Raw genomic sequence first — 23,020 nt, forward strand, 5'->3', positions numbered from 1 at the left:
TCTCCGATCATGGCAGAAGAGCAGAGCTCCTCTAGTGAAGCTCACAGTGCTTCAGAAGTCAGTGCTGCTTTAAAAAGAGGTACATTTACCGCTGTCTTTAAATTATATTAATTTCTTATAGGCCTACTTGTATTTCCTAGAATGTAAATGTGAGGAGTGACATATAAGCTATGTGCAATGTACAATATTGTTAATATCCACTGTAGATGTTGGCAGGTGTGTTGGGTATCTCTGTAAAGCCTCAGCTGCGCATGCCGCCTGGCAACGCGCACCCTCGCTACGTGCGCTAGGTGAAGGATCGGTCAGTGGAGAGCTCAGTTAAGCTCAGCATGTTTAATTCCCCAAGCCAATGACAAGAACTTTCGTGAGAAATAACGCGAACGTTTGCATCATGCGGGATTTGCGGGCGGGAGCAGGACTGAAAATCATAATTCTTTGCAGGAGCGGGACTGCACAATGCGGGAGCGGGCGGGAGCGGGACTGCACAATGCGGGAGCGGGACTGAAAATTCTGTCCCGCGCAGACCTCTACCTCACACTGCCAAATATGCTTATCATTATTATTCGAAATGATGCTACATTTGACACTTATTAACAAATTCTCTTCATGAACGTGTTTATAAGTACATAATCTTTCTGCAAACTTAAATCATGAATTAAGTTTTCTTTTCCTTTAAATACGTTTTAATCTTAATCTAGTCCATTTAATAAAGTGCCAAAATTTAAACTTTATAATATGCAGTCGCCTTACTTTTCTTTTCAGTGTATCTTAGGCTACGTTCACACTGCAGGCTGAAGTGACTCAAATCCGATCTTTTCGCCCATATGTGACCTGTATCCGATCTTTTATTGACAATATGAACGACACAGATCCGATTTTTTCAAATCCGACCCAGGCCGTTTGGATATGTGGTCCTAATTCCGATTCCTATCCGCTCTTTTCATATGCGACTTCAGTTTGAACCGCCAGGTCGCATTCATCCGACTTACACGTCATCAACAAGCCACAAACGTCACTATTCTGCGCTGAAGTAGGCGGCGGGTCTCTCAAAAAAAGTTACAACAGCATGGCGCATAATCACGGGCGCAGATAGAGGGTGGGACTTGTCCCACCCAGATTTAAATTCACCTCGTTCGGTCCCCCCCACTTATAGGGAGGAAAAAACGTCTATGCTGTCTTTCTTTGCATAAGGCAAACCTCACGGAAAAATCAAAAGACTAATTACCATTCGGTTTATTGAGGTGCACAGCAGTGTATACATAGTTGCAACAACTCACATAAAACAAAACAAAGACTGATATTCGGTTGGTTGAGCTGCGCAGACTGCGAGCTCGAGCTTGGTTGCTATGGTTACTAACAACAAGTTTGACAGGTATATCGGGGTTGGGGTTGGTTTGCTGGCAGCTTTGTCCCCCCCAGTTTTTTGTCCCTCCCAGTTCAAAAAACGTATCTGCGCCCCTGCGCATGACATCAATGCGAGGGACGCTTCGGGCTGTGAAGGTTCTGAATCTTCTCAATGGAAGGACGCAGAGGTTAGGGAGCTGATTTCCATTTGGGGGGATGCAGCTATTCAAGCTAGATTGGATGGGTCATACCGCAACCGGGCGGTTTTACTTCCGTAAACACTGGCCATGCTCACTGCGTGTGACGTCGTCGTATCCTGCAATGCGCATGCGGAACACTTTTAGGTCGCTTTTCGTTCATACTGAGGATCACATACAAGTCGCATATATTTGTTAATGTGAACGACCTCACAAAAAAATCGGAATTGAGCATTAAGCCTTGCAGTGTGAACGTAGCGTTAGTTATACATATATTACGGTAATTGCATCTGAAACATTCTAAATCATTACAGTTATAGTAATACAGCAACTTATTTTAAGGTGGCAGGTCTTAGGTTCAGATCCCTTTGTGATCAACAGGAGGTCATGATGATCGATTCTCTTCACTGGGTTGCATAAGATGCAGCAAACCACTTCATATTTTCATGCACATTTTTGTTACAACATGACTTGATCATCGATAATTAAAGCCTAGGTCACAACCAGACGTACGATTTTTTGGCCGTGCGATTTTTGGCGTTTCCCAAATCGCTGCTTTTTTTTTTTTGTTCGTGGAGAAAGACGCACGTTGGCCGTAAGTTTGTCTTGCAACCTGAAAAAAACATAAGCGCCCGTAGAGTTTGTTTGACATAACAAAGAACCTCTGCGGCCGGTCCGCGGCTCGAAAATCAGCACGTCATACGCGCGCCCTTCGTGCGTTTCTTGCGTTTTTTGCACGTAGACCGGCCGTAGGAGCACGTACGGCCGGTTGTGACCGAGGCATAAGGGATCCCTGTAGATTTTCAATCGATCATAGACCTCATTAATCTGTAACAAAACAGTTTAACTTGCATGTTGAACTTTAAGGTGAAATTTCAAATGTGTGTACGTTAATACAATTTAGGTCAGAAATCATTGAAACACTGGTAAACTCGATCCTATAATCATGGATCTAAAACCTCTCGGAGACCCTGAAAATGCACCTGAGCATCTCTTTTCAAAAAATTTTCCGGGGGGGCCATGCCCCCGCACCCCCCTAGTTTCGCTTCGCGCCATTGGCGCTCAATCGTCTGTGTATTATCATGCCAGAATTTAGGGCTTTAATTTTTTTCTGAGGAAAACACTGCATAGCTAAGCCTAGCACTGGCAGTCTAGCAGTATTATAATAATAAATAAATCATATACATTTACAAGCAGAATGGTTACAATAGTATGAAATATAATTAAAGCCAGACTATGTCTTCTGATTATACTTCAGAGTATATAGAGACCTATTTAGTTATCGATATACGTTATGATTCAGGAACAGCATTGACGGCAGTTTTAGCGTGAAATTTGGACGCTGATTTGTTTGAGCAGAGTGTACAGGTGACGAGACTGGCAGGCTAAAGGACTAAAGTGCCGCTGCATCACTCTCTTGAGGTAAAGATGAAGCGAGGGCTCAATCCCACTTCCCTGCTATCAGCAGGTCGTCGAACGGCATTATGGGATAATGTAAGGACCCGTTAACCAAAGGGAAAATAGACTAGCACATCAGCGAAAGAGGTTAGAAAGTAAGAAATAGATAAACTTAGATTTTAGTCATAAAATAAAATAAATGACGCCCAACTCTTTTGGTGATGTAAAGTTCATTGTGAGCAGGTGTGGGTTTTTTTCTGTGCTCAAACAGAAGCTGAAGGAGACCGAGGCGGCGCTGTGGCAGGCCGAGCAGAACGTCCTGTCGCGGGACCGTGTCATCAACGAGCTCCGCCTCCGTCTCCCAGCCACCGCTGAGAGGGAGAAGCTCCTCGCCGACTTGAGCAAACAGGACGACACGAGCAGCCAGCGCGCCCTGAAAATCGCTCACCAGACCATCAGCAACCTGCAGGGTCTCCTCGACCAGAAAGAGGAGGTCCTCAAGAAGTACCAGAACCTTCTGGCCAAGGCGAGACAGGTCCGTATGGAACGTAATTGCTCACAAACCATTACGCGGTGGTACAAGAGGAATAAAACACATTAACTGGTTTCCTTTCCGCTCATAGAAAGTTCTGGAACAAAACTTCTCGTGAATACCATGGTGCACTTCTCTGACTGTCCATATTATTTGAATAGTTGGATGATATTGATCAAATGTAGCTGTTGTGTGGTGATTAAAGGTTCACTGTGCTGTCTGTCACCCTGCTGTGGGCTAACAGGAACAGGAAGAAGCAGTAAAAAAGCACGAACAGGAAGTGAGGAACCTGCACCAACAGCTGGACCTTCACACAGACCTGTCCCTGGACCGCTTCAGACAGACCACACTGGTGAGGTCACACGAAATGCAAATCAATCCAAGTTTACTCGGTCTAATTAATCGTATTATTAGTCGGGTTCATAAATATATGAAAAGCGCTGCTGAGATTGAATTAGATTGGATATAAAGTCTGTCTAGTTAGAATGACAGTATGGATGGAATTTGGAGTCCTGTGATTATGCATTATGAAGACACGCCCATCTCTCTGATTTATCCACCTGTATTCACCACCCGGTCATACATCTGGGTTCTGTAGGAGCGGATGAAAAAACCCACCCTGAACGTCCCGACCACGAAGCAGATGGAGCGTCTGGCTGAAATGGAGCAGATGGTGACGGAGCAGGACACGTCTCTGTCATCGCTCACGCACAAGCTGAAGGTGCTGAGTGCTGAGCTGGAGAGACAGAGGCACGTTACAGCTTCTCAAGCCAAAGAGCACGCAGAGGAAACAGCCAAGTGAGTCTGAACGATCCCGTGCCACGCCCAGTAACGCGAGAATACGAGAAAAACAAGCTGTTTTTAATTGAGTAATCTGCTTCTTTCAAAAACGTGACGATAATCAGATTAGTGTGCATTTGAACACGGTGTGCGGCTTTAAACCTGGACTTTAACTGAAATATCATCATTTATTTGAAAGATACAACATGAACCACCTTGGCAAAAAAAAATAAAATTTTTTTGTCCAAATACTACATGTATAATAAAAACATAATATTTCTTCAGTATTTTTTTTTTTTCCATTCTCAGTTGCACATGTCGCGGAAGTCTGTCTCAGAAGTAGCCAAAAAATATACTTACACGAAAGACGCGGCCTTAAACACTTTTATTGCACAGAATCAATCCAAGCGTGAATGATTCCCAGAAAGAAAAAAAAAAAACACTGAGCTTGAAGTTTCTTCCATTAGTTTTTAAGTCGGGCCCCTTTTTTGGGAGACCAACCCTAGGACCGCCACAAAACAAAACGGGAGCTCCTATTAAAATCACTGTAAAAGGATTTTCTTTGTTTAAGATAAGAGAGCCTTTTATTATCCCACAAGGGGAAATTTACACTGTTACAGCAGCAAAACTTCTCATCTCATCTCATTATCTCTAGCCGCTTTATCCTTCTACAGGGTCGCAGGCAAGCTGGAGCCTATCCCAGCTGACTACGGGCGAAAGGCGGGGTACACCCTGGACAAGTCGCCAGGTCATCACAGGGCTGACACATAGACACAGACAACCATTCACACTCACATTCACACCTACGGTCAATTTAGGTGGTGTTTACATTAGACCGTATCCGTATCGTTGTCGTTGCGGATGCACTGTCCGTGCACATTAAAACGCCGGGAAACGACTCCACAGGCGGAACAGTTTGAATCCGCCAGGGCCCACGAATTCAACCCAGTACGTATCTGATCCGGTCCTGTGTAAACATTGAGGAACGAGGATACGCAGTGCTGAGCTCTAGCTGACGTCGTCATTGGACAACGTCACTGTGACATCCACCTTCCTGATTCGCTGGCGTTGGTCATGCCACGTTGGTCATGTGACGCGACTGCTGAAAAACCTTCTCCTCTTTAGTCCCAATGACACGGCGTCCCTGATTTCCATAAAGAACTTCAAATTTTGATTCTTATGCTCTCTCACTCTCTCACACTCGCTCACTCAATCTCTCACACACTTTATGTGCTTGCAAGTGGTGAGTGACTTGCGCATGCCCGATATGCACTGGGATCATGTGACGTGCCGTCTAATTAGTCATGTGATTAGCGTATCCGTGTATTGGTGTTGCTGTGTGCATGGGGAACGGTTTTGTTGCGGGCACAGAAATTTTGTGTGTGTACGCGAATCGTTTTAAAAACGTTAATCTGATGATCCGCTGATTCGAAATAATGTAAACAGGGCCTTAGAGTCACCAGTTAACCTAACCTGCATGTCTTTGGACTGTGGGGGAAACCGGAGCACCCGGAGGAAACCCACGCGGACAACATGCAAACTCCGCACAGAAAGGCCCTCGCCGGCCACGGGGCTCGAACCCGGACCTTCTTGCTGTGAGGCGACAGCGCTAACCACTACACCACCGTGCCGCCCGCAGCAAAATATATAAAGAGAAAAAGATAAGGCATTGAAGGAGTAGTGCAAAAGTACAAAGTATACAAAAAACGCTATATATAAAAAAAGAAACAAAACTACAAATTTAGAGATTAAAAATAACAAATTTGCATAAATTAAATGGTTTGCAGATATATAGTGTATTACAAAGGTGAAACACAGACTTCTGATTGGCTGTCCAATAGGGTGCATCAGTTGCCCCCTAAAAATGAAAAGTTCCTCCGATCATGATGCATTTTTGTTTTTATGTTCCTTTTGGTAAGAAAACACACTGGGTGAAATATTTTGACAAAATTCAAAAGTTTAATGGCGGCACCAGGAGCTCAAAGTTATGGAAAAAGCTGCTATTTTATGACTTTTATGACAAAATTTCGATCACTTTTCATGAAACATTATGGCACCTTATAGAGTATACCAAATATCCTAGATACTGTAGACCAGGGGTTTTCAAAGTGTGGGAGAGTCAGCCCCCCCTCAGAGAGCAAATAAACAACAGCGCCCCCCCTCACAATTTTTGTTGTTGCTATACTTAATGTTCCATTCGTATTTTTAAAAAAAGGTTGTTGTACACATTTTTTTTTCTTTTACACATTTTAAACATCTGTGCTTTTCTTTTTAAAACATCTTGTTTTACACATTTTAAACATCTCATAGCATCGTTAGCGAGCACCACTTGGCAGACAACACACTGTGGCAGTGGAGCATCTTCAGATCCAGTCCATGAAAATCCAAACTTTAAATCATCGTGGTCATACTTCCTTCTTTTTTCAGTCCCCCCAGGATTCCGCGGGCCTTTTTTGTGATTGTTGCGGGCTAAAATGTCTGATGTTGCGGGGGGTTTTCCAAAAAATTGCGATGAAAGTTGCGGTGTTTTTTAGGTTTTTGTTGCGATTACATTGCGGGAGGAAGTGAAAGTTGCGAGAAATTGTTGCGATTTTCTCTTTTTGTGATTAAAATTGAGTGATATGTTAAATATTAAGTTATTACTGAAAAACTAAATGGTTAAAAAAACAAAGACAATGAGAAATGGTCCGATAAACAACTTTACCAATATAAAAGATTACCAGGACTACAAAAATGCAGAAAAATAGGCTTTACTTATCCAAATGCACCTGTTGGTTCAAAAGTTAAAGTGCAGAGAACCTCACAGCACAACATGAAGTTACCTTAAAATATAATATAAATGCCTCAGCTTTCATGTAAGAAAAAAAACTATTAATACTAGTACTGTGTGCAGGCAGTCTCTCCTGAAGACTAAATTAAACAATAATTATAAACTAATAAAATAAATGGCTCAGGCTTCATAGAAGAAAAAAAACAATTTGAACAGAATCTCACAGTATGATGCTGAAGCTGCCTAAACAGTGGAAAATAAAATACCATTTTGGCAAAAATGTTGGCATCCATTAATTTCTTGTATTAAGTAAAAAAAATAATGTTAAGTGCACACAGTCCTTCACTGTAAACATAACACACTTTCAGTAACAGAATTTAAGCCTACATAAACACTGACTCGCACATCGCAGTGTTGCCAGATACTGCTGACGTTTTCCGGCCCAAAATATGTTCAAAACCCGCCAAAATGCATTTAAAACCGCCCAATCTGGCAACACTGCGCGCATGCTGCTTCTCTTGAACGTATACACGGAAGTAAGGCGGAAGGTAGTTTGACGATGCCAATGATTGGTCAAATTTTCGGGAAGGTTGCGGTGATTGGATATAATTGCAACACCACCCTGAATTCGCGGGGATTGGTTGAATTTGCAAATCGCAACATCGCGAAATCCTGGAGGGTGTGGTTTTTTGCTTGGCCCAGACTCTGTCTCTTCACTCACTGTAGCTTTAGGTACTAAAAATCGATCCATTTTGTCTCTGGCAAAGGCTAGCTGAAGTTCGCTAAATGTCCACAATGGTAACTTATTCTGGTTTATGTTTCCTCACGTTGCGCCCCCCCTGAAGAACTCTGGCGCCCCCCAGGGGAGGCGCGCCCCACACTTTGAAAAGCCCTGCTGTAGACAGTATGTCTAGAATGTCTAAAAAATATTTGGAGGTTTATTTTAGGGTGTCACTAGCATTATCTATCAATGTTATAACCCTGGTTTTAAGCTTGCCGCCTATGCATATGCTAGCCCCTATTAAAGTTATAATGATGCTGGATTACCTGTTTTCAAGACAACTGAAGATACAAGTGAAATGTTAAGAAGCAAATTCTCAATGTCTGTTTCCTGTGTGGCCGTCTCAGATTTGGAACCATTACTCTGTCTTTTGCTACAACTTGCACAACGTTCTGGAATCTTTCTTCTATTGTGGCAGAACCAACTTTCTCATAGGCTAGTTTAACCCCACGCTCTGCCACATCATTTGTCACAATGAAGTTTGAGACTGTTGCCTTTATCCTCTGGTAAGATGCCAAGCCATCCCATTGTGACACTGGTGTTGAGAGCAGATGATCATCAAATATATCAAAAGCTGCAAAGAACAGCCACGAGTCTTCACTTATGAAGTTTTCCAGTTTGAGGGCCACAAGAAATCAATAAATGGAATCCAACATTGTGATTCAAACCTTACACGAAAACATAAAATAAGCGTTTTTTGGCAAAAAATGAACCTCATGGTGCCACCATTAGACTTTTGAATATGGTCAAAAAATTTTACAGGATGTCTTTATTGGTGAAAAGGAACACCCAGACAAAAATGCATCAGATTTTATGAAAGTGAGGGCAACTGATGCACCCTACTGTCCAATATGGAAATTCTCATTGGCTAAAACATATTTCTGCTATTTTTCAAAAGAAAACAGACATACCAACTTTTACCAGATGGCCTTCTAAGGGTTTTACTACTAAATGACGAGTCTGTGTTTGTCACGCAAAATGCCTTTACAGTGATAATCAGTGGTGGAGAACACAAAATGATCACATATACGGTACACATGAGGTCGTCTAAACATTTAAACTCCATGTACAGTGGGGCAAAAAAGTATTTAGTCAGCCACCAATTGTGCAAGTTCTCCCACTTAAAAAGATGAGAGAGGCCTGTAATTTTCATCATAGGTACACTTTAACTATGAGAGACAGAATGGGGGGAAAGAATCCAGGAAATCACATTGTAGGATTTTTAATGAATTAATTGGTAAATTCCTCGGTAAAATAAGTATTTGGTCACCTGCAAACAAGCAAGATTTCTGTCTCTCACAGACCTGTAACTTCTTCTTTAAGAGGCTCTTCTGTCCTCCACTCGTTACCTGTATTAATGGCACCTGTTTGAACTCGTTATCAGTATAAAAGACACCTGTCCACAACCTCAAACAGTCACACTCCAAACTCCACTATGGCCAAGACCAAAGAGCTGTCAAAGGACACCAGAAACAAAATTGTAGACCTGCGCCAGGCTGGAAAGACTGAATCTGCAATAGGTAAGCAGCTTGGTGTGAAGAAATCAACTGTGGGAGCAATTATTAGAAAATGGAAGACATACAAGACCACTGATAATCTCCCTCGATCTGGGGCTCCATGCAAGATCTCACCCCATGGGGTCAAAATGATCACAAGAACGGTGAGCAAAAATCCCAGAACCACATGGGGGGACCTAGTGAATGACCTGCAGAGAGCTGGGACCAAAGTAACAAAGGCTACCATCAGTAACACACTACATCGCCAGGGACTCAAATCTTGCAGTGCCAGACGTGTCCCCCTGCTTAAGCCAGTACATGTCCAGGCCTATCTGAAGTTTGCTAGAGAGCATTTGGATGATCCAGAAGAGGATTGGGAGAATGTCATATGGTCAGATGAAACCAAAATAGAACTTTTTGGTAAAAACTCAACTTGTCGTGTTTGGAGGAGAAAGAATGCGGAGTTGCATCCAAAGAACACCATACCTACTGTGAAGCATGGGGGTGGAAACATCATGCTTTGGGGCTGTTTTTCTGCAAAGGGACCAGGACGACTGATCCGTGTAAAGGAAAGAATGAATGGGGCCATGTATCGTGAGATTTTGAGTGAAAACCTCCTTCCATCAGCAAGGGCATTGAAGACGAAACGTGGCTGGGTCTTTCAGCATGACAATGATCCCAAACACACCGCCCGGGCAACGAAGGAGTGGCTTCGTAAGAAGCATTTCAAGGTCCTGGAGTGGCCTAGCCAGTCTCCAGATCTCAACCCCATAGAAAATCTTTGGAGGGAGTTGAAAGTCCGTGTTGCCCAGCGACAGCCCCAAAACATCACTGCTCTAGAGGAGATCTGCATGGAGGAATGGGCCAAAATACCAGCAACAGTGTGTGAAAACCTTGTGAAGACTTACAGAAAATGTTTGACCTCTGTCATTGCCAACAAAGGGTATACAACAAAGTATTGAGATGAACTTTTGTCATTGACCAAATACTTATTTTCCACCAAAATTTGCAAGTAAATTCTTTAAAAATCAGACAATGTGAGATTTCTGGATTTTTTTCCCTCATTTTGTCTCTCATAGTTGAAGTGTACCTATGATGAAAATTACAGGCCTCTCTCATCTTTTTAAGTGGGAGAACTTGCACAATTGGTGACTGACTAAATACTTTTTTGCCCCACTGTACTTGGGCTCAGCTTAAAGGAGCTTGATGTTAAAATACCTCCCAAGTATATCAACCATAAATACGTGCTAAATAATGCAGCAGTTTCACCATGATCTCAAAAAAATTGTCGCAATCTAAAACACTTTTTTTTTTTTTGTGGGTGGGGGGTCTCAAGTGTGTGACTGGAGGTGTGAGGCCCATAAAATATTGAAATGGGAGAGCGGTTTTTCTAACCTAGTCAACAATGGATCAAAAAGATAACCGTGGCTACAGAGACCAAGATCTTCACACCTTTTGGTGCCTCCAGAGACAGAAAGTCTAAGGGAATCCCAACACATTCTGAAGCTTAAAACCACAAGATAGAGACAAAATTCTCTCACGCACATCATCGTATTTTTCAGCACGATGAGTCTCATAATCATCGTTCAGCACTGCTGTGATCTTTAAACAACTTTATCCTCAAGGAAGAAGAAATAAGAACCGGTCCATTTTCCGGGGAAAACTCAACAATTTGTCTTCTTTTTGGAAACTTTCCGCCTGCTAATGAAGAATTACAGGATCACATGTAACCTGTATTTGTTTAGTGCTTCAGATATTCGTATCCATATTCAGATTTAAAACAGGAGTGGGCGTGGTCTAGGTAGGAAGGTTTGTGTGCTTGGTTCCATGGTGTCGTGGTTGGCACTCTGGACCCTGAATCCAGTGATTTGAGGAACCTTCTGCACTAAAGTAGACAGACTGTCTCAGCTGGAACCTTTGTTTAGGGAAGCCATGGACTAATGGTTAGAGAAGCAGCTTTGGGACCAAAAGGTTGTTGGTTCGATTCCCTGGACCTGAAATGCCCTTGAGCAAGGCACCTCATCCCCAGCTGCTCCCCAGGCTGCTCTGAGGGTGTTGTACGTCACTCTGGATAAGAGCGCCCACTAAATCCCATTAACGTAATGTCATGTGTGCGCGTGTGGCCCTGAGAGTATTACTCTGTCGCCCTCTAATGGATTATAAAAGAGATTAGTCTTTCTTGTCAGATTTTAATTGAGAAAACTGCCACCACAGGGTCGGAATTCCTTCTTTTTAACCTTTCCGGATCTGAAGGCCTTGTGAGCGAAAAATCAGTGCTGATGTGGTCGGATCCCAGCTTTTAGAGGTTTATCTGGTTTAGATTTGAGGAGGATGGGCGTTAAAGTGAAGCAGGTGTTCCAATCTGGTGTCGTGTCAGAAACCCTGCTGATTTTCCTCCTTGTATTTTCCAGACTGGAGGAAAGGCATTCATCCCAGATAAATGCTATGTCCAAGGAATCAGAGGAGCTGAGATCCCAGCTGCGCCAGATGGAGAAAGAGCTGCAGTACCTCAGCACCGAGCTGGAGGCCCAAAAAGAGGCCAACGTTCGCTCGCCAAGCAACACCATGAAGAACTTGGTGGAGCGTCTGAAGGCCCAGCTGGCCCTCAAAGAGAAGCAGCTGAAGGTGAACGAATGACTGCACTTTGTATTGATTTCCTCTCCTGAGAAATGTTATGTTTTTAGTTTTAAAAGAGTTTTATGTTTGACAGCGTTTGGCTCTTTCACTACACAGCATGTGTTTTAAAGGAAATCACCAGCTGTGAGCTGAGGTTTGATCCTTTTGTTCGGTGCGCAGGCTCTCAGTAAAGCTATGCTGGAGATTCGGGCGCAGATGACATCCCAGGCTGAGCAACAGATCATCGCAAACGCGGCCCAGAAAGAGGAGGCGCTCAACGTTCAGCAGATCGTGGACAAGCAAACCAAAGAGCTCAAGGTGTGAGCCCTGACAGGAAGTACACACGCAGAGGTGCAGAAGAGCGCCGATGTCTATTTATTAGTATATAATAGAGGAAACACTGGTTAGGCTACACTGTTATAATAGGTTTAATGTTTATATTCGAGGTCTACGAGTCTAGCAGTGGTTCTTAAAGTGCATTTCCAGGTAGCGTTAATTTAGTTAAGAATCACAGTCCACCTTTATTGTAGTTATTTTTTGAATTCGTACAATTAAAGGCTGATTCGACTCGTCACTGAAACAACTCCCAAAAAACAAGTCTGTGTATAAATTTACATCCAGAACAGAAAGCTCTCATCATTCACAGTAGTGCATTAAGTGTAAAATTAATTTCGCAGACAAAGTTTTCAGAGAGATTTATTAATATTAGTTTTATTTTAGTTCACGCAGACTCAGAAGGTTTTGGGGTTGTTTTTTAATTCTCTAATGAGAGACAGATGAATACACACAGCATGAAGACACAGTGTTCTACAAAAAGCACAACAAATCCACAAACCGACGAGCAAACTGCTGGAATCGTGGAACACACACAGTGGTGCTTGAAAGTTTGTGAACCCTTTAGAATTTTCTGTATTTCTGCATAAACATGACCAAAAACATCAGGTTTTCGCACAAGTCCTAAAAGTAGATAAAGAGAACCCAGTTAAACAAATGAGACAAAAATATTATACTTGGTCATTTATTTATTGAGGAAAATGATCCAATATTACATATCTGTGAGTGGCAAAAGGATGTGAACCTCTAGGATTAGCAGTTAATTTGAAGGTGAAATTAGAGTCAGGTGTTTTCAATCAATGGGATGACAATCAGGTGTGAGTGGGCACCCTGTTTTATTTAAAGAACAGGGATCTATCAAAGTCTGATCTTCACAACACATGTTTGTGGAAGCGTATCATGGTGATGCTCATCAGGCTGGAAAAGGTTACAAAACCATCTCTAAAGAGTTTGGACTCCACCAATCCACAGTCAGACAGATTGTGTACAAATGGAGGAAATTCAAGACCATTGTTACCCTCCCCAGGAGTGGTTGACCAACAAAGATCACTCCAAGAGCAAGGCGTATAATAGTCAGCGAGGTCACAAAGGACCCCAGGGTAACTTCTAAGCAACTGAAGGCCTCTCTCACATTGGCTAATGTTCATGTTCATGAGTCCACCATCAGGAGAACACTGAACAACAATGGTGTGCATGGCAGGGTTGCAAGGAGAAAGCCACTGCTCTCCAAAAAGAACACTGCTGCTCATCTGCAGTTTGCTAAAGATCACGTGGGCAAGCCAGAAGGCTATTGGAAAAATGTTTTGTGGACGGATGAGACCAAAATAGAACTTTTTGGTTTAAATGAGAAGCGTTATGTTTGGAGAAAGGAAAACACTGCATTCCAGCATAAGAACCTTATCCCATCTGTGAAACATGGTGGTGGTAGTATCATGGTTTGGGCCTGTTTCGCTGCATCTGGGCCAGGACGGCTTGCCATCATTGATGGAACAGTGAATTCTGAATTATACCAGCAAATTCTAAAGGAAAATGTCAGGACATCTATCCATGAACTGAATCTCAAGAGAAGGTGGGTCATGCAGCAAGACAACGACCCTAAGCACACAAGTCGTTCTACCAAAGAATGGTTAAAGAAGAATAAAGTGAATGTTTTGGAATGGCCAAGTCAAAGTACTGACCTTAATCCAATGGAAATGTTGTGGAAGGACCTGAAGCGAGCAGTTCATGTGAGGAAACCCACCAACATCCCAGAGTTGAAGCTGTTCTGTACGGAGGAACGGGCTAAAATTCCTCCAAGCCGGTGTGCAGGACTGATCAACAGTTACCGCAAACGTTTAGTTGCAGTTATTGCTGCACAAGGGGGTCACACCAGATACTGAAAGCAAAGGTTCACATACTTTTGCCACTCACAGATATGTAATATTGGATCATTTTCCTCAATAAATAAATGACCAAGTGTAATATTTTTGTCTCATTTGTTTAACTGGGTTCTCTTTATCTACTTTTAGGACTTGTACGAAAATCTGATGATGTTTTTGGTCATATTTATGCAGAAATATAGAAAATTCTAAAGGGTTCACAAACTTTCAAGCACCACTGGTTCTGGAACATCCTGTTGAGTTTAAAACTACTTGTTTTTATTGTGTGGACGGCCATATCCAGAGCAATTGAAAAAGAATAAAATTTCATGTTAAAAAATCCTTGGGCGAGTTCAAAAAGTGAGAATTTTTTTTTTTATAAAACCAGTTTAAAAAAACAACAACTTTATATTATTGGCAGTAATTAAAGAACACAAAAAGTAAATCAAGCGATCTAACACAAACCCGTAACTTAAGACAAATAAAATAAAACTAATCACGCAAGTGAGGACAGGCCAGTCTGTCTGTGCAGAGCCATAAACAAACGCACGCCCTGGCTGATGGAAGATTTTTTTTTTTACACGGATGACTGGCGTTCATCTACATCCACTCAGATAGGAAATGTTTGTAAACCTACAACACTCGAGTCTTACTCAGAGCCAACATTAACTGCTTTTCCTCTTAGATTTAGTGCTTGGATTTAAAGAACACCCCACTCCTGTTCGATTGAAACCTACAAAAAGCTCCATTTTGTTCACCAATCTTGTGATGTGAGATTTTTCGCTCCCCTGGACCAAAAGTCCGGTGGGTTTATGCCATGGGCTGCTGAGGTCAGTGTAAAGAGGTCGGGTTGGTTTCCTGCAGCAGAACTTGAAAAATGTGACAAATAATATATTGAAACTTGGGATGTAGTTGGTATATAGGGTGGGGGATATAGATGACTCTGTCTTCTTGTTTGGTTTTGTTTTTAACGTCATTATGTGCGTGTTCACATTCTCAGTGTCGTGTAAAGGAGCTCAGTGACGAGCTGCAGAGCTGGAAGGAGAACGTGAAAGCGGGGAAAACCCGAGAGAGCTCTCTGAAGGAGGAGGTGGAGAGCCTGAGCCGCGAGCTACAGAAGAGCCAGAAGGTCCAGAGCAGACTGCAGAGCGAGAAGGACCATCTGGAAGAACATCTGGACGAGCTGAAGCAGAAAGTGAAGAGACTCAGCAGCAGCCTGCAGGTACACACATCGTCTAACGATCCAGCCCGGGGTCAGGGTTCACAGCGAAATGTCTGAGGAGCGCCACTAGAGGGCACTGTTCTCATTACACAATACGCATACAGTGTAATCGTTTGAATAATCATTAATCAAAGGGTATAATAATCTTTCAGTGCCATGTTCAGATCAGAGCTGGGGCGATACGACTGACAGAAATACCAGACTGTGATTTACAAAGGAATTTCTACAATATTTCTATAATACCCAACATGCATCATGAGATCAGTTTGATGACGCGTATGTTATTTAATGTCCACAAGAATGAATGAATGTAGGGTTTTTTTTTTTAGATTTAAAAACATTTTAATTGATAGAAAAATAAATAAACTTTGGAAAGAAGAAAAAAATTCTGTAAAACTTTTGAATACCACATGAATTCAAAAAGAGCAGGTTCAAGCAATTTGGGTTGAATTTGAATTTTCATCTGATATCCCTAATGTAAGGTTATGTTTCTGATAAAGGTTAAAGATGAAGTGTGTGTGTGTGTGTGTGTGTGTGATAGGGTCAGACTGAAGGTGAAGGTAAAGGCCCATCAGTAGAGGCTTTACAGAGGAAGATCCACAGGCTGGAATCCGAACTGGACAGGAAGAACGTGTCGGAGACGGTCGAGAAAAAGCCGGCAGTGAAGGATGACAAGGTGAACATGGAGGTGAATTAGACTCGGCGCCGAAGTGAGCGTCTCTCTGATTGGGTTTAAAGAATTATGATCTTTCTGACGCACTATAACACCATTCAGGAAGAGATCCTGGATAACATCTAGGTCAGTGGTTCTCAAACTTTTTTCACCAAGTACCACCTCAGAAAATACTTGGCTCTCCAAGTACCACCATAATGACCAACATTAAAATACAGTAGCATAGTAGGCCTAAGTATTCATTAAAAACAAGGTGGAGGTTTTATTTAACAAGTATATTTAATGTTGTTGGCCACTGTAACATTACACACAGCACTTTGAACAGTAACACTGTTTAAATATCGGAAAATAAAACACTGTACTTAAATAATGAATCAAATAAATTGGCCAAATCTGCAACATCTGTAGTCTCATCAAGCTGTATGGTAAAATATCTACTGTTCTTAATGCGCTCAATCAGTGTCTTTTTAACATCGTCAGCCATGTCGTTTAATCTCCTTGACACGGTGTCATTTGAAAGCGGCACCAAGTTTAACTCTCTGGCAGCTTTCTCTCCACACATGATACGCGTCATCTCTTTGGCTAATGGCAAACACAGCAGTTCCCCGATTGTGTGCGGCTCACCGGCTCTGGCGATCAGGAGGCTGGCACGATATGAAGCTTCCTGTGCTTTGGCTACGGGTGTACCATAGGACAGAATGGTGGACTTGGACTGCTTCAGTTCATCACGTTTTCGTAAAAAAAAAAAATCCATTGGTTTGTCCTTGAGTGCTGTGTGTTTGGTTGTAAGATGCCGTTTGAGATGCGATGGTTTCATGGACTCATTGCTCAGAACGTCGCCGCATACAACACACTGCGGCCTGGGCAGCTCCTCTGTCCCGCTCCAAATGAATCCCAGTTTTATGTATTTTTCGTCATACTTCCTCCTCACTGGTTTCTGCCGTTTGCTAGCAGTTCTGGGGCTGATTCTGCCACTGTCGTTAGCATCTGCGCTCGGCTCACACACGTCCTCTTCAGTTCTCCCTCTCTCCTGATCCACGCTCCCATTCGCGGATTTAAGCCACGACAGTAATTTTGTCGTACTCGTCATAATTAGCAAAGCCACCTCCACCTTTTCCCATCACAGCCTAGTCTACCAATGGCGGATAACCGTCTGTCAGCGGAACCGGCAGGAATGCGTACGTACGCTACGTATGGCTACCCAGAAGCACTTGCAAACTTTTTAAAATTATTAACTTAATTTGTATCTCCTTTCATTTTCTTGTCGTCGGTTGATAAGATATTTTCATCCATTCGGATATTATGGATAGTATTTCACGTTTTATTTTATTTTTTAAATTTTATTTATATTTAATTAAGTGATTCTTTGGCGTACCACTAGAATGGAGCCCGCGTACCACTAGTGGTACACGTACCACAGTTTGAGAATCTCTGATCTAGGTTATTAAAACACAGCGCGGTTGAGTTCTGCAGTCTGACTGGTCATTATTTTTGTATAACAGGTTTATATTAAAGGGGAACTGAAGTCATTTTTAAACTTAACGTGTTATTCGATTACATTTTCCGTTTTAGTAACCTTATATCGTGACTCGTACTGGCAACTAATTGCAATTAAATATTATACTTATCGGCCTGTTCGGTTTTTAGCCGTGTTGAATTTAGTTCTTTTGGTTTATCCGCGCGATCTTCACGAGACTTGTGCGAGACTTCGAAACGTGAAGAAGTGTCAGCCAGGTGTCAGTGCCGCCATTTTGAAAACTGTTTTCCAAACAAAGTATTGCACAAAAACGAGTTTAAATGACGATTACTGCCTATTTTTTTCAAACTTTCCTGATTGCTATCGAAACAAACAAAACTTCCAGCTTGATTACATCAGGATTCGAAAGAGGGCGTGCGCGTCTTTTGACAACGTTGGCAGATGTTGGTCGCTTTGATTTCCGCTGTACGTTTTACTTCCGTCCTACGATGTCTCGCACAGGTCTCGACGCATCTCGTTGCTTTGACATATGGACTGATATATTACAGAGCATATTTCAAACACTCATAACTTGCTATCGCAGCGACAGAATAGCGATCAAACATGCATTCCGATATTTAATAAAATGAGATAAATAGAATTCTCATCTCATCTCGTTATCTCTAGCCGCTTTATCCTTCTACAGGGTCGCAGGCGAGCTGGAGCCTATCCCAGCTGACTACGGGCGAAAGGCGGGGTACACCCTGGACAAGTCGCCAGGTCATCACAGGGCTGACACATAGACACAGACAACCATTCACACTCACATTCACACCTACGCTCAATTTAGAGTCACCAGTTAACCTAACCTGCATGTCTTTGGACTGTGGGGGAAACCGGAGCACCCGGAGGAAACCCACGCAGACACGGGGAGAACATGCAAACTCCGCGCAGAAAGGCCCTCGCCGGCCACGGGGCTCGAACCCGGACCTTCTTGCTGTGAGGCGACAGCGCTAACCACTACACCACCGTGCCGCCCTGGAACATTCTATACTATGAATTTTTTTTTAGGAAACAAAAAACAGGCAATCCTTGATGTGATGCGATAATTCACGATTAAAAAAAAAAAAACAAGCTCAACTGTGAGCTCCTGCTCACTTGCGTACCCCCCGCTCTCACTTAGATCAGAACGCAAGCGATCGAAGGAATCAGACACTTATTATGAACGTTGACTTCAACAAATAATGAACCCTGAAACAAGTAAGTAAAGAGCAGCGTCTCTCCCCAGGGATTTCAAACAGCGTCCTGGTAAACTGGCATTCTGAAATAGCATTTTACTTCTTGAAATAGCGTCAAAATCCACGCTATATGTTCAGTCGATAAACAGGAAGTCGATCTGGGACAGACCTGAAAACGGTATATATGGTATAGAACCCCAAGCTGAAGCTCAGTACCAAATATCAAGCAGGTGTGATTTGTAGTTGCTGAGAAAAGTGTTACGAAAATTTTGTAAATCTACGTTATATATTTCGTGAATACATTCAGTCGGTAAACAGGAAGTCGATGTGTGACAGACCTGAAAACGGTACACACGGCACAGAACCCCAAGCTGAAGTTTGGTACCAAGTGCCAACTAGCTATGATTTGTGGTTGATGAGAAAAAGGGTGTTTCGGATGGATGGAGATATGGACGGACAGATGGATAGAGGTAAACCAGTATACACCCCTCCTTCGGAGCGGGAGTATAATAAAAAGACATTTCGTTCTACTCATCCCATATTCATAAATCCTGACATAACAATAAACATTATCAAAATCAACCTGTTACTATAGAAACATGAACGTATGAGAGCGAATGTGTTAAAGGAGAACTGAAGGCAAATATTTTATCAAAATTCTATTTATGGGCAGCACGGTGGTGTAGTGGTTAGCGCTGTCGCCTCACAGCAAGAAGGTCCGGGTTCGAGCCCCGTGGCCGGCGAGGGCCTTTCTGTGCGGAGTTTGCATGTTCTCCCCGTGTCCGCGTGGGTTTCCTCCGGGTGCTCCGGTTTCCCCCACAGTCCAAAGACATGCAGGTTAGGTTAACTGGTGACTCTAAATTGACCGTAGGTGTGAATGTGAGTGTGAATGTGATGACCTGGCGACTTGTCCAGGGTGTACCCCGCCTTTCACCCGTAGTCAGCTGGGATAGGCTCCAGCTCGCCTGCGACCCTGTAGAAGGATAAAGCTGCTAGAGATAATGAGATGAGATGGGATGAGAATGTTCCAGAAGGTTTTTTTTTTTTGTCTATGCAGTCTAATAAAGAAGAACTGGTGAGGTGGGAAGAAGGTAAGAAGTGGCAGGCGAGGATGGAGAAACTGCGTAATCTTTTAAAAGACAAGGATAAAGAGACGGAGTCCCTCTCCAAACAACTGGCCACCCTGAAGGAGCTCTACGGAAGGTCATGGACACCACGCCACGTTTTAACTGATAACACGAAGGTGTAATCACGCGAGGATCGATTTAACAGCCGCTAAATATAGTGTTCGCTTGGTCCTGTGCAGGCTGGAGCAAGAGAAACTGATCCTGCAGAGGAAGCTGAAGAGTCGAGGGGTGACAGCGGATCAGGTGGTGGGCACACGGGCGACCCTCGAGGCTGACAAAGAGATCGAGCAGCTGAAGAAGAGGAACTGTGAGCTGGAGCAAGAGATCGAGATCGTCAAGTACGGCTGAGTTTCTGAACTAACAGGAAGCCATTGATTGATTTAAATAATACTGGTTGGAGTTGAGCGGTATATCAGATATACTCCATTCAGCGAGCATGATGCTGAATGAGTCGAAGACGAGTAGCTGAATGGAATATATCTGATAGACCATGAAAAAAAGCCATTATTATTATTTGTACGCCAGAGGAGAACCGTCAGGGCCTTCTAGGTGTTCAGAGAATCCCAAACATATCACCATTTCAAACGTTATATTTAATTTTTTTCATTCTTTTATAATTTCATTAGAATTTTCTTCTAATTCGGTCTAATTTTCTATCAAACGTGCTTCAGAAATGAAAGGGTTACTGTCCTGAAAACATTAAAATCGAGTTATCCAATGAGATTTGTTTGTTTGTTTGTCGTCTCTAGGCTGAGAAGAGTTTAGAGCTGCTCACTCATTGGTTAGGACTTCATTGCCGGGACAGAAGGCCATGGCGGTGTATGTTTATGTAGGAAGTGACGGATGAATTAACCAATCAGATTTTGATTTATAGTGGGAGGGACCAAAAACTTATCGCCCTCGGCCTTCTCGAACCCCAACACGAGCTTAACCGCGAGTCGGCGCCGTCAGCGCAGCAGTGAAGTCACCTTCCAGCCGGTGTAGCGTTCATCAGTAGCGTTAGCGAATGCTAATAAAGCAGTCAAGCCAGTGCTAGTAGTGTTGAGAGCAAGTAGCACAGGCTAACGACTGAGAAACTAAGATTTCTGTCTCCAGACTCTTCTTCCACGCTGCACGCTCACTACAGTATTTCTCACTATTCATTTCCCTGTGGAATTTACCGAGTTACTTTTAAAATCAACATCGACAGCTACACACAACAGAGCAACCTGGCAGCCTGACGCTAATCCCTTACAAAATCCTTTTTGGTGTCTGGCTAAGTTTTGGCTGAGCTCAAGTCCCAGTAACGGTTCGCCACTGGCATACACACTCTCTTCCAGTTTTTCGATGTCCGTTGGTTTGTTTTTTTCTTTTGTAAATATGCATCAAGAATATCTAATGAAGTTTTGGGAACCTTTCAACATGTCTTTTTCTTTCCCGGCAAGCAAAGAAATGGTTGTGCGCACACGCAACAGAAAACGCCCTCATTGTATATTCGCATCAGCTCCGACGTGTGACGTCATGTTGTCTTGACAGCCATGCAGTATCGTAAACCATATTCAACGCTCATTCTCCATCGGGTAGAGTGACGTAATACACGTCGGATAAGCGATACGCTAACAATATCGCATGCTATCAAACCAAATGAATGGAACATGCTAGAAGGGAATAGAACACGTTTTTATTCCATCGAAAAGTGTCCTGTATGGATATTATCCATATGGATAGTGGTGTCGACAATAATCGATTCGGCAATGCATCGCAATGCGGGGCATGGACGATTCAGCATCGATTCGGCAACATGCCAGATCGATTCAGCGTATTAAAAAAAAAACTTCCGTGGGCATTTCCGGAGCAACATCACAGACATGCGCAGTCTGTAGCTGCACGCCAGTCGAGAGAGCACTAGCTTAGCAAGATGGCGGAGGAAGAGGACTGCGAGAGACAGGTTATTATTAACGCACCCAAAGCTTGGAAAGCTGACATCTGGGCACATTTTGGATTCTACGAGGTTGATGGGAAAGTAGACAAGACCCGTGTGTAAAAAAGAAAGATCTGGTCTCATTCAAAGCACTAAAAAGCTGTAATTTGTTTTCTTTTTCATATTTGAAACTCTATAACATTCAATTTTATTTTTGTTTAAAACAGGAGTGATACACACAACAGCCAATAAAATGTTGTTCAGTATCTGACTGCTTGTATTGCCTCATGACTACTGAAAAATTTGCCTTGCTTTCAGTAAAATTTTAACGCATCACAATGCATCGTCGAATCGGATTGAATCGAATCGTTACCCTCCGAATCGTAATCGAATTGAATCGTGAGGGCTGTGCCAATGCACACCCCTAATGGATAATAATATACGTTATATATTTACGATCGATTATTTTATTTGGATGTTTCTGTTCCTCACTACGCCTCTATATGTGTCTTAAGAATTTATTTTGATCATCTGCGGTTCAGGCAGCAGCAGGCTTTACCTCGGGACGCTGCGATGGAGGACATGAACATCAGGAACCGCTACCTGGAGGAGAGACTTCACTCTCTGGAAAGCCAGCTGTCTAAAGAACCTCAATCCAGGCCATCGGTAAGGATCCGTTCCTTGTTTCTTCACCACGATGACCCCCACATAAGTAATGGCACCTGTAAAATAGTCTTAAAGCTTCATCTGTCACTTTTGACTCTTTCTTAATACAAGGTGAGTAATGAATCACTAATGAAGTTCTTCCCTTTGTCTGGAGCAGGGGTTCTCAAATTTTGCATTTCGGAGCCACAGACTCCCTTAACGCAGATTTCTTTATGAACATAATCCAGCTATATTAATAGTAAGCTCATTATTTATACATGCTCAGTTCAATCCACTGAGTTTTCTCTTTTTTCACTTTAAAACCATTTTTAATTCAAGCGACCAGTCAGAAGAACTCTAACACTGGTATAACTTTGATAACAATGGGATGCACTACTGTAACAAAACTATTGGCGTGAACTGGAGGGTTTTGGGGTTTTTTTCTGTTTTTCATCACCATTTTAATTTCCTTCCATTTGCTTACAAGGATAAAAGCAGGGTTTCTTCTGCACGCTTCCGTTTCTCTCCTAAAGCCCATCACCGTATGACCTTTGAGGTCACAAATGACAGCGAAGATGAAAAAACTCTGCCTTCCTCATTAAGCAAAGACCATCTTCATGATGGAGATCACAAAGAGATCATGACTGGACCTC

At 42.7% G+C, this 23,020-nt stretch overlaps 1 protein-coding gene across 4 annotated transcripts in view; it reads left to right on the forward strand.

Moving 5' to 3' along the window:
* The window catches only part of cep290 (centrosomal protein 290), a 123,420-nt gene that overhangs the window by 82,461 nt on the left and 17,939 nt on the right, over positions 1-23,020 (forward strand). For 2 of the 4 annotated variants that reach the window (XM_060928419.1, XM_060928422.1), the window contains exons 33-42: positions 3,211-3,474; positions 3,716-3,823; positions 4,070-4,269; positions 11,710-11,923; positions 12,095-12,232; positions 15,107-15,328; positions 15,870-16,016; positions 19,753-19,898; positions 20,002-20,160; positions 22,265-22,388. In XM_060928419.1, the coding sequence (XP_060784402.1) occupies positions 3,211-3,474; positions 3,716-3,823; positions 4,070-4,269; positions 11,710-11,923; positions 12,095-12,232; positions 15,107-15,328; positions 15,870-16,016; positions 19,753-19,898; positions 20,002-20,160; positions 22,265-22,388 (1,722 nt within the window). The remainder of the gene's footprint in view (positions 1-3,210; positions 3,475-3,715; positions 3,824-4,069; positions 4,270-11,709; positions 11,924-12,094; positions 12,233-15,106; positions 15,329-15,869; positions 16,017-19,752; positions 19,899-20,001; positions 20,161-22,264; positions 22,389-23,020) is intronic. The other 2 variants (XM_060928421.1, XM_060928420.1) reach the window with 2 other exon arrangements.

The sequence above is a fragment of the Neoarius graeffei genome, chromosome 8 (assembly GCF_027579695.1).
Source record: "Neoarius graeffei isolate fNeoGra1 chromosome 8, fNeoGra1.pri, whole genome shotgun sequence".
In the NCBI taxonomy this organism is placed as follows: domain Eukaryota; kingdom Metazoa; phylum Chordata; class Actinopteri; order Siluriformes; family Ariidae; genus Neoarius; species Neoarius graeffei.